General features: G+C 26.4%; 1 protein-coding gene across 9 annotated transcripts; it reads left to right on the forward strand.

Moving 5' to 3' along the window:
- Positions 1–270: 270 nt before the first annotated feature.
- Positions 271–5994, forward strand: LOC122506071 (lysophosphatidylserine lipase ABHD12). 9 transcript variants are annotated; one of them, XM_043618052.1, is made up of 10 exons: positions 271–765; positions 1561–1742; positions 2920–3038; positions 4020–4125; positions 4245–4438; positions 4526–4661; positions 4950–5067; positions 5226–5387; positions 5475–5599; positions 5928–5994. In XM_043618052.1, exons 2-10 carry the CDS (start codon positions 1672–1674, stop codon positions 5956–5958), a joined length of 1062 nt encoding a protein of 353 aa, XP_043473987.1. In that variant the 5' UTR covers positions 271–765; positions 1561–1671; the 3' UTR covers positions 5959–5994. The 9 variants fall into 9 exon arrangements, with proteins under 9 accessions (XP_043473987.1, XP_043473988.1, XP_043473989.1 ...); XM_043618053.1 differs by having other exon boundaries at positions 1569–1742; XM_043618054.1 differs by having other exon boundaries at positions 271–457.
- The last annotated feature ends 6209 nt before the right edge of the window (positions 5995–12203 follow it).

The following is a 12203-nucleotide window of genomic DNA, read 5'->3' on the forward strand; positions in this document are numbered from 1 at the left end:
CGCCAACTGGAAATTTTCTTCAAAGTTAATTTGTTTAGGTTTTCAGTTTAGGATTTTGTTGGAAATTCGAATAGATGAAAATTTGATCTTTTCTCGAGCTCATTTTTGAAAAAATGCAATTTTCTCGAGTTAATTTTTGGGAAATGCATCTTTATTGTTTGTTGAATATTTTGAATAACGCGCTAAAATTTCAACCAATGAGAGTCGTTCTCCAGTCAACGTCCATGTTACCAAACGAATGACGTCACGAAAAACCAAAATGGCGTCTTGAAATTTGACAGTCGGTTGTCAACAATCTCAAGAATAGCAACAAAAAAAGCAAAAAAAAGTGGTGATTGTTATACTAAGTGTATCTTTCATATATATACCTAACTCTTTATAAGTAAACACTAAAAAGAATAATTGTAACATAATTTTCACGTATTTGTTTCAAACCAACAGAGGAATATAATAAAAAGTATAATTTCTTTTTTGGTGATTATTTCCTTGACTTAAAGTAAAATTTAAGTTCAAGGCAAGAAGACTAGGTTCAAGGATTTAAAGTGGAATATAGTTTCTCTAAAAAATTCTCTTTTTTCATTTTACGAATCGTTTTTTATCATCAAAAAGAAATCATTTACAAATAATACATCACAACCATCGAAATTAACATTTTAATTTTTAAAGGTTATCTCTGTATGAGTATTTGTGTTTGCTTTTAAATATTATTTTATAATTTTATATTATGGTATACTGGATGATATTCAAGAAACGTTTCTTAAAGAGGTATCTTTTGTTTTTGTGTTATTTTAATTTTAACTCTAGGGAAATATTAACTAAAGTAAAAAGAAATTGACATTTGCATGCGATAAAATATTCACAAATGCAATTAAACTGCTTATTCATCGGAAATGCTGTTTGTTTTGATAGTTAATATAAAAATTTATATTTATTTTTAAAGTTAATCTTGGAAGAAAATTTTTCTTTCTTAAAAAAGATTTATTTACCATTTTTTTAACTTTCGAAACTGGAAGGCAATATTTTACTAAATATTTAGTAGAATTTTACTGGATATTTTTATTGAATATTACTAGACAATTTTCTTTTCCTAAAGATGGAAATTTCTTTTTTTCAAATCTTTATCTATTTTCACGTGAGTTTGTTTTGGATCACGCAGGTCAATTTATTACGCAAACGTTAATTCTATAATTAAATTTCTACTTGCAACAAAGTATATAAGAACCCAAGTTTAAAATTTTCTTTTATAGTCAAAAAATGAATTTAAAATACAAAAGGTAAAATAAAATATATATTTTTTAACGAACTATTAAAAGTTTATGTTTTTAAAATTAATACTAACATTAGTTTTAGAACTTGGTTAATATTCATTGTATACTATTTTTAAATTAATAGGGGGAAAAAAATGTGGAATTAGTTTCATTTGACAAAAGGAAATAATATTAGTCATACGCCTCAAAACAAAGTAACATTTGAATTTTTCTCTGATAAACGCTTTGCAATTGCAAATAAAAGGAATTTTTTTTTCTCGTCTCATGACAGTAGACATTGAACTAAATTTAGTTTTACAGCTTTTTAAAGAAAGACATTCGAGAAAGGCTCATTTTAAAGAAAACGGTGCGGTGATTGTGGGTTTTTAATTCCTCACACCAATTTTTGTTTAAACTAACAAAAATGCGGGCTGGTTATTTCTTATTAACTCCAATGTTACCTCTCATTGCTGCTGATGTTTGGCATAATGGAATGTAAGTTTTTTTTTCATTGTTTGTGTTTTCGTTTCATTAACATTTTCTTTACTAAAAAAAAGGTGAAATTAATAATAAAAATTAGAAATCATAATAATTATTTTTCCGGAATTATTCACGAAATAATAATAATAATAATAATAATAATAGTTTTAATTAAAAATAATAATACAATTTATTTTTGTAATTTAATTTTTATTAATTCAATTTAAATTTAATTGTAAGAATTACAATTTTTTCAATGTTTCTAATTTTATTTTTACCCATTTGTTTATAGGAAATTATTTATTTACATTTTCTGGTTGTAAACAATTTTATTATTTTAAAAAAAATAATTTTTTGCTAAAAAATATTTAGATTTATTGTAAATTAATTAAATTAAACATCTTAGAAATAACTCGGGTATTTAGAGTTTAAATGTAAATGTAAAAGGAATGATTCATAAAATTATCGAATATGACATGTTAAAAACTGTAAAAATGCTGTTCACTATAGAACACCTGTAAAATCGATTTGCATTTGCGCACTGTCTCGAGCAAATAATATTAAGCCGGTTGATGTATAGAAAATTGGGATAGTCTTTTTTTTCCATTATTATCATTATTATTATTATCATAATTATTAACTAGAGAAAATCATCTCTTAAGAAATAAAAAGAAAAAAATTATTATTGACATAAATGTCAAAAAAGAAGAAGAAACAATATCATAATATTCAAAGTCTTCATAACACCTTAAATAATAATGTTCGTGCAACAAAATTGAATACAAAAATAAATGAGGTGTCGAAGAAGAAAAAAAAGTTGAAGAAAGAATTATTAAACAAAACGTAAGAATATTGGAGTAATTAATAAAAGAAATAGATAGTAAACAGTTTCTTTTTAGTGTAGAGTAAATTATTCTTTTCTCTCTCTTTTTGCTATACGCATTATTTTAAAGTAGTTAGAAATATTTTATTATGGATTATTTTGAGAAATGGAGTATTTTCTTTTACGATTAGTACTTTTAGATTTCTTTGTAATGATTATAGTTGGAAAAATTATGGATAGATGAAAAAAAAATTTTTAGTAGCACAGAAAAAAAATTGTAGCACTTTATTCTATTGCTTATTTTAATATTTATTTTTTTTTTTGTAATTAGTTGGATTTTAATTAGTAAAAACTTTTTTCTTTTTGCAGACTTTTACTATGGACTATTCAGACGTCAATAATTGTTTACGTGATAGTGTTTGGTCTGCTTCCTGTGATATTTCATTACTCATACACAATTCAACGGAAAATTCTCTTCTTAAATTTTGGTAAATATTTTATCGTATTTTAATTCTTTTATTTCGATATGAGTTTTTTTTCAACTTACAAATTACGATTAATTTTCTATAAATTTTAATTTTAGATTATAAATTTTTTTTTATTTTTTATTTATTTTTCAATTTTGTTATTAACTTTTGTTTTTAATTCTGTTTTTTAATTTTGTTTTTGAATGTTGTTTCTAATTCTATTTTTAAATTTTATATTTAATTCTATTTTTTAATTTTGTTTTCAATTTTGTTTTAAAATTTTATTCATTTCATTAAATTTTGTTTTAGAATTTTATTTATTTCATTAAATTTAGTTTTGAATTCTGATTTTAATTTGGTTTTTGAATGTTGTTTTTAATTCTATTTTTAAATTTTGTATTTAATTCTATTTTTTAATTTTGTTTTCAATTTTGTTTTTAAATTTTATTTATATCATTAAATTTTGTTTTTTAATTTTATTTAATGTTGTTTTTAATTTTGATTCTAAATTTCGTTTTGAAATGTTTTTAAATTCTGTTTTTCAATTTTGTTTTTAATTTCGTTTTTAAATTTTAATTTCAATTTTGTTTTTAACTCTGTGTTCAAATTTTGTTTTTAAATTTTATTTATTTCATAAAATTTGGTTTTTAAATTTTATTTATTTCATTAAATTTGGTGTTTAATTCTGTTTTAAATTTTTTTTTCGAAATTTCGTTTTTAAATTTTGTTTTTAATTTTTTATTTTAATTTTGTTCTTAATTTCATTTCTAAATTTTATTTATTTAATTTTGTTTATAATTATGTTTTTAAATTCTATTTTTAAATGTTCTTTTAAATTTTATTAAAAAAATTTGTTCGTGATATTAAAATAATTGTTAGAAGCAGAAGGACTACCGTTCAATTTAGATGGTAGTTTGATTAAGTTCGATTTTCCATTAAGCTGATAATCTTAGATGGAATCTATTCTTTCGTGGTTAAGAGTGTAAAATTATTTTATTACAGTTCATTGGCCACTGTCTATCGACTTTTCGAATCCAGAGGCTATTGGAATTCAAGGAGCTCGAAATTTTTATCTCACGACTGATGAAGGCGTTAAAATAGGCGCATGGTAATTAAATAATCAATTTTTATTTTTTCCTAAAATCTTTAACGTTTAAAGGAATTTTATTGAATTTTTAAAAATTTTCTTTTAGAGAAACAAAGAAACAATTTTTATTTTTTTTTCAGGCAAGTTTTACCGAAATCTCTATTGAATCAAAATATCAGTAAGGAAGCCTATGAGACGGTTTTAAAAAATGCAACATTACCGGTAATTTTATACATGCATGGAAACAGTGGAAATAGAGCGAGTAGTCATCGAGTTGAATTGTACAAGTTATTCCAAAATTTGAATTATCATCTCGTTTGCTTCGATTATCGAAGTAAGTATTCATTTACGAAAATGTAATAGATAAACAAAAATTTAAGGGTATTTTGTATTTTTTAATATTAATTTTTCTCTTCAACAGGTTATGGTGACAGTGAAAATGCCGATCTTTCGGAAATGGGAGTGGTGACCGACAGTAAATTTGTTCTCGAATGGATTATAAAAACTGTAAATGGTTCGGCTCCAGTTTTTGTATGGGGGCATTCTTTAGGAACTGGGTAATTCTTTTTCTATAAATAATAAATATATAAGTAGGCATTTCTATTTTTCTACATAATAATAGAATTTAAATAATTATTTTATGTTTATTCTATAAAATAAAATAATTATTTAAATTTATTTCACGTTTGTATTTCTCTATATAATAGAATTTAAATAATTGCCTCTAAAGTTTCGAACTTTTAAATAAACCCGTGATATTTTTATTACTTCTTCAAATTTGAATTTTACTGCAAAATATTGTTTTTTACAATAAAAAATTTTTTTAACTAAATAATAATTTTCAGTGTTTCAACTCACGCTCTTGCGTTATTAGCGAATGATGAAAACCAACCAGCAGGACTTTTTTTGGAATCGCCTTTTAATAATATAGCATCGGAAATTAGTGAGCATCCTTTAGCGCAGGTATAGAAAAATAAATCTTACAATTATTAAATAACAGGAAGAAAATTAATTAGCAATTTATATAGTTTTTAGAGTTTTAGACGTTTTATATTTTATAAATTATATTGTATAAATTTTGGTGAAATTTATGGATTTTTCTGTCTCTCTCTTTTTTTTAGATATTTAAACATCTACCATGGTTTCAATGGGTGATTGTTCAGCCTTTTTACGATAATCATTTGCGATTTCAATCGGACCAACATATAACGAAAGTAAAGTGCCCTATTATGATTTTACACGCTGAAGATGATAATGTGGTTCCATTTTCCTTAGGAGAGAAGGTAAAATTAAATGAAATACTTCTTTATTTGTAATTATAATAGTTTATAATATTTTCTGTTTTTACTATTTCTTTTTTATTTTCACAGCTTTTTGAATCTGCTTTAAAATATCACGGAAACACAGAACAAGTTCAAATGATTCGCATAAACGCTTCTCATGGACTTGGACATAAATATATATGTCGATATGCGGAATTGCCAGAAATAATAGAGTGAGTTACAATTAATTTATTAGTTTAGTCAATAAATTAATAATTACGATTATTATAAATTATATTATATAAATTATTTGAAAATTATTTAATATTAATTAATATTAATATCTATTAATATTTAATATATTCAATTAATTATTACTTCATTAATTAAATTAATAATTAGGTAACTATTAATTTAAAATAATAAATTCATTATTAATTAATAAAGTGATAATCACGATTGTTGTAAACTATAGAAATTATCAATTAATATTTAAGATTAATTAATATTGATAACTATTTATATTTAAAAATTCCTACTGATAATTTTATTCATTTTCAGGAAATTTGTTTCTTCAGTTAGTAAAAATTAGGAAAATTTTATTAAACTAGAATAATTCTTTTTTTTTTGAAAAAAAGTCTTTGAAGGAAATTTTTAACCAAAGAACTGAACTTAAAATTAAAACGAACAAAATAAGCAAAAAAAAAGACAAATTTTTGTCTTTATTTCTTAGTTTTTAAAAGGCTATTTTTGTACTTTAAGGCATTTTTTTATGTTCACAATGATATTATTCTCTTCTAAATTTAGGAAAAATACAAAGAAAATGATTTTGTAACTATTTATTTGATAATAGACTATTCTTAAAATACTGCATTTTATAAATATATTATAACAATACACTTATAAAGTAAACAATTTATTTAATAAAAAAGTAAGGAAGGAAATCTAATTGTCAAATTTTTTTTCATTAAAATAATTGTTTTCGAACCTTTTTGATATTCATTTTCAAAACAATTTTTACAAGTTTTTTTGCAGTTACTTTTTGAATTAATAATTTTTTCATAATGTTAAATGAATAGTTAATATTTTTAAATTTATACTTTAGATTATTCACATTTGTCAATTACATTTTTTCTTAGCTTAGATTTTGTTAAACTTATAACTTATCAGGGCCGAATGACCTCCACCTTGCTACATGTTCGAATTATCGGCAATTCGGATCTTTTGTTTTACATACATAGTAATCTGGATTATAACGTAGAACGCACCTTTCTTTAACAAAAATATTATAATAATTAATTATTAGCGATTCAAAAATAAACAAATTATTTTGCTTCTTAATTTAAACAAATACTTACCATAACAGTATTTAGCATGACGAGGGTACTTTGCAAGGCAGCTTTCCAATCCAACATAACAAGTTCCTAAAAATTAAATATAATAAATGCATAAAGAATTTCCTTTATAAACAAATATTTAATCATTATTACTTTTTCAATTATTACAAAGAGCTTTATTAAAATTTTTGAAAATAATTGAATTGATACGAAGAATTTGAATAAAATTTATTAAAATAATTGAGTTCTTTGCAAGCTTGCAAAGAATTTTATTAAAATTTACAAAAATAATTTAATTCTTACAAAGAATTTTATTAAAATTTGCCCAAATAATTGAATTCCTCACGTGAATTTTATTATTTAAAAAAATAATTGAATTCCAGTAAAAATTTTATTATTTATGAAAATAATTGCATTAATGTGAAGAAATTTATGAAAATTTGAAAATAATTGAATTCTTTTATGGGCCAGTCGGTGAGTGCAAAAAGTGCACAAAAATGCAACCTGAAAAGTCGAAGCAGTTTCTTGTAGTTCGAGGGCCCCAAATAAGAGCCCCATAGTTTGCATCCGATTTCCGGTTGTGAAAAATGGTGTAAACAATCGTCAAAGTTCGAAAAACATGGTTTTTCGATGACTGTTGTCTTCGGGGCCGTTCATAAACTACGTCACACGATTTTGCATAATTTTTCCACCCCCCCCCCCTACCCACGTCACAAATTTTACATGCTTTAGCGCCATTTTTTCTATAGAACGTCAAAAAAAAATGAATTCCACCCCCCCCCCCCCTCTAAGGCGTGACGTAGTTTATGGATGACCCCTTCCGGTTAAATTTTAAGTTGAATCTCCAATAAGACAAGGTGCGCATCGATGTTCATAGCTATACGTATACATACGAAAGGGGCCGCCCATAAATTACGTAAGACATTTAGGGGGGTAGGGGGGGGGTCAGCAAGATCTTACGAACAATAGGAAAAATGGCGCTAATGTATGTAAAATATCTTACGAGGGGGGAGGGGGGGGTCAAATTTACCCAAAAAATGTCTTACGTAATTTATGGACAGCCCCGAAGCGCCTACGTGCCACGAGGCAAAGAAGGAAACCTGTTTCTGGTAATGTCGTTTTAGCTTGTGAAACATAGGAACACGTTCGATGGTCTTCTTGGTTCGCTGATTCGGTGGTTCGATGATGTGATTATGTTACTAAATAAAAAATTTAAAATAAGAAATAAAAATGAACCAAATTAATTCAAATCGACAATTTTAATGTAATAAAATATTTTTTAGATATTATTTATAACAGATATTAATTACGAGGCAAATTAGGTGCTTTAAAAAAATCATATATTTTGAGGTTATAAAATGTGTTATGAAAAAGTAATGGAAAAAGGTCAACATTAGGCCCAATTGATTAGGCCTTAAATGTGATAACATTTTATAACCTCAAAATATATGATTTTTTTTAAAGCACCTAATTTACCTCGCAATTAATATCTGTTATAAATAATACCTAAAAAATATTTTATTACATTAAAATTATCAATTTCAATTAATTTGGTTCATTTTTATTTCTTATTTTAAATTTTTTATTTAGTAACAATCACAACATCGAACCACCGAACCAGCGAACCATGGAACGTGTTCCTATGTTTCACAAGCTAAAACGACGTTAGCAGAAACAGGTTTCCTCTCTTTGCCTCGTGGCGCGTAGGCGCTTCCGTATATGGGTAGTTCTACAAACGAGGGAATATATGATGTCCAAGGTTTTTTTTACATTAATTTTGAAAGAAATAAAATTATTTTCAATGGGAACTGTAGTACTTAATGATTACTATTATGCCACAAAACGTTACCCGGTTTCAAAAAATATTTTTTGCAAAAAATAAGCATTCAAGTGCTAAATTCTCAGTTTCCTGGCATGTCCCAATGTGAAAATGAAAGTTAATAAATTATATAAATATTATTTTTAAGCGATTAAATACAAATTTACACTTTGATAATAATTTCAAATAGTTGTACTTTACAAAGATTAAAATAATTGTTACATTACTTGATATTTTATTTAAAAAATATTATCTTGAATTTTGCCCATCGAATTAATTCTCAGTTTCCTGGCATCATAAAAAACGTTAAAATTATTAAGAATTTTCATTTCGATTAATTTACCATTTTTCACAGTGCTTAGTAAAGGTTAACTAAATATGATATTACTTGCATTTTACTTAAGTTGCAGTTCAATTAACTAAAATTGTGTACTTTGTGACCGAAATGGCCATTTGGTCAGACAAATTCTCAGTTTCCTGGCACGCATTTTTAAAAAAAATATTTTATGTTTTTATACTTTTGTTGTTCTAGGTGTCGTAGAACCTTATTCCCTGTTGACCAGTATGCTTTCTTTTGTTATTAAGCATTATTTTTCAATTTTTTAGACGAAAAATGACCAAATTCTCAGTTTCCTGGTTCTCAGTTTCCTGGCACTTTCTGACAGAATACACATGTGCTTAAGATGTAAAATTTACAATTTTTATTTTTTTGACTGGCCACTTTTAGGTAACTTTGATAATACTTTTAACTTCAATCTAACCTACTTTTTAAAACCTGAACGTAAAAAAAATATTGTGCCAAAATTTTCTTCATTTTCGTCCTTCGTTTGTAGAACTACCCATATACTAAAGTATGCTGTGGTATATCTATAGCTATGAACATCGATGCGCACCTTCTCTCACATTGGAGACTCAACTTTAGGGGAAATAGTTGTGATTGAAAGTTATAGAGCTTGGAAATAGCTTTCAAATGATTGGTCGCAAGTTAAAAAAGGTTAATTAGTTTAGTTGCAAATGAATTTAAACCATTAAAAATAGCACTTTCTTAATTGTTTTAATAACTTTGTAAATAATTATTGAATTTGTTCATAACTTACCAGGAATGTTGTCCTTGCGAAGCTGAATAAATTTTTAAAAAAAATCAACTCGATCGGATAAATAGTTTATGTTTTATTCCATTTGTTAGCTAAAAACATGTAATTTTTCAACGGAATTTCCCCACTTTTGGACCTGCGAATTTCGGTTTTTTTTCTTGGAGAGTATTTTTTATTATATTGAACAAAAAATTTTCTTCGTACATATTATTCCATTAAATTTAAAATAACATTATGTCAAAAATAATCGAAAATTATTTGCCTGTAAGCATGTAGCATCTAGCATCGAGTAAACATATGAACGCCGCGTTTAATACTTACACGTGGCGGTGCCGATGTATCGGGTCCTACAAAAGTAAAAACAAGGAACATACCTTTACCATGTTTTTAGCTAACAAATGGAATAAAACATAAACTATTTATCCGATCGAGTTGATTTTTTTAAAATTTATTCAGCTTCGCAAGGACAACATTCCTGGTAAGTTATGAACAAATTCAATAATTATTAACAAAGTTATTAAACAATTAAGAAAGTCAGGGTGGCCGCAAGATTGACTTTATCAATTTCCCTGACATTTTACTGACATAACAACGAATTTCCCTGACAAAAATTTTTTTGTTTAGAGCAAAAAATGTATTGCATGACCGTCTTAATTTCTTTAATTGCCCTGACAAAAAAATTTTTCCTGACATTTCCCTGACTTTACTAACAAAAAATTTTTTTTCCTGACATTTCCCTTCTTCTTTAATTGCCCTGACAAAAAAATTTTTCCTGACATTTTCCTGACTTTACTGACAAAAAATTTTTTTCCTGCCATTTCCCTGACTTTACTGACAAAATATTTTTTTCCCTGACATTTCCCTGACTTTACTAACTTTACTGACATGTGGCCACCCTGAAAGTGCTATTTTTAAGTGCTTATTTTGTAATTATTATTAATTTATTATTTAACTTACGGGCTGCAATGAAACGATCTCTGGTATAAAACACTGAAAATTAAGAAAAAATGATTATTAAAATTTATTAAACTTTATTATTAATTATTAAATTTTATTTTTAATTCTAAAAAACTCATATTTTTTTGAAAACTCTCTCATTTATAATTATTAATAAAATTTACCTTGTATTCTATTATCCCTCCTGAATCTAGACCCACGAGATTGTCCTTCACAAAAATAAAACAAACAACAGAAAATAAACAGAGCAAGAATTGTAAAACGCATTTTTAAATTCTTATTTATTTTTATATTAAAATACGAATCAATAATAATTATTTTTTAATCAAATTTTAATTCAACTTCTTCTTCTTCTTAAATGACTTTAGGCTTCTGTCAGAAATTAAGAATTAAACGTGTCCATGAAAAGAAGACTAGAAATAGGTGGCCCAACTCCGGTAGTGGGGGACCAGTGGGGGTACGTAATGGTTTGGTCATGGTTTCCAGCAGGCCCTTCCAGCCTTTATTTGAAATCGAATGTTGAGCGTGCTCAATTATGATTCGTTGAGTTCATACTTTGGCTGAATCCTACTGTTTCATACGTCATACTTATACACATTCATCATAACATTACACGGAGAGAAATCTGCTGCTAATATTACTCGAAAGAGCACATTACTTAAATTGCTTAACGTTTCTCTTATATTTTTAGCATGGATTCATATACTTATTGTAAAAATACTTTCAATGCAATAAGCATAAGAGACAGTAGCTAATTTTGCACGAAATCTTTATTATAAATACAAAGAGAACGTGCTATAAAAGTATTAGATTCTTGGGCAGTCATCGATTCGCTCCCGTGAGGGGAAGTGGCATTCTCCCACCATGCGGCCAGGGGCCTGAGCTCGGGGTTCGGAGCGAACGTAGCACAGCGGGGCGCCTGGTCCCTTAATCCCTCATTAAGTCATCCTTCCTTAATGACAGTGTTTAAAAAATATAAATTTCTCAAACATAAACATTTTAAAGTTTTTTTTATTAAATTCAGATCCCTTATTTTATTACGAATCCATACATATGTTGTTTGCCTTAAAAATGTTAATATTTAAAAAAACTTTTAATTTATTATGAACTGACACTCAAATAAATTCATAGTAAATTTGACTTTCAAGTAAATATATATTTTCTCTGGCTGTATAATCTACTTTTTACTTCAGTTGAATTCTGAAAAAACTTAAGAATTACAATCAGTCAGTTAATAATAAATTTTAAACTTTTTAAATACTAAAATTTTTAAGGCAAACTACATATGTATGGATTCGTAATAAAACAAGGAATCTGAATTGAATAAAAAAAATTGAAAAATGTTTATATTTGAGAAATTTATATTTTTTAAACACTGTCATTAAGGAAGGATGGCTTAATGAGGGATTAAGGGACCGGGCGCCCCGCTGTGCTACGTTCGCTCCGAACCCCGAAGTCAGGTACAAGGCCGCATGGTGGGGGAAGGCCCCTTCCCCTCACGGGAGCAAATTGATAATCGCCCAGATTCTTCTTATAAGGGACCATTCAAGTATTACGTAAGCATTTAAGGGGGAGGGGGGGTCTAGCTATTGTTTATTTTCATTAGAAAAAATGGCGCTAATGCATATAA

Source organism: Leptopilina heterotoma, unplaced genomic scaffold, assembly GCF_015476425.1.
Source record: "Leptopilina heterotoma isolate Lh14 unplaced genomic scaffold, ASM1547642v1 Lhet_392, whole genome shotgun sequence".
Taxonomy (NCBI): domain Eukaryota; kingdom Metazoa; phylum Arthropoda; class Insecta; order Hymenoptera; family Figitidae; genus Leptopilina; species Leptopilina heterotoma.

Excerpts from the sequence above, each read along its gene's own strand:
- LOC122506071 (XM_043618049.1), top strand. The coding sequence starts at position 2,422 with ATGTCAAAAAAGAAGAAGAAACAATATCATAATATTCAAAGTCTTCAT. Across the intron at positions 4,126-4,244 it reads GGCGTTAAAATAGGCGCATG|GCAAGTTTTACCGAAATCTC; the intron begins GTAATTAAATAA and ends TTTTTTTTTCAG. Across the intron at positions 4,439-4,525 it reads CGTTTGCTTCGATTATCGAA|GTTATGGTGACAGTGAAAAT; the intron begins GTAAGTATTCAT and ends TCTCTTCAACAG.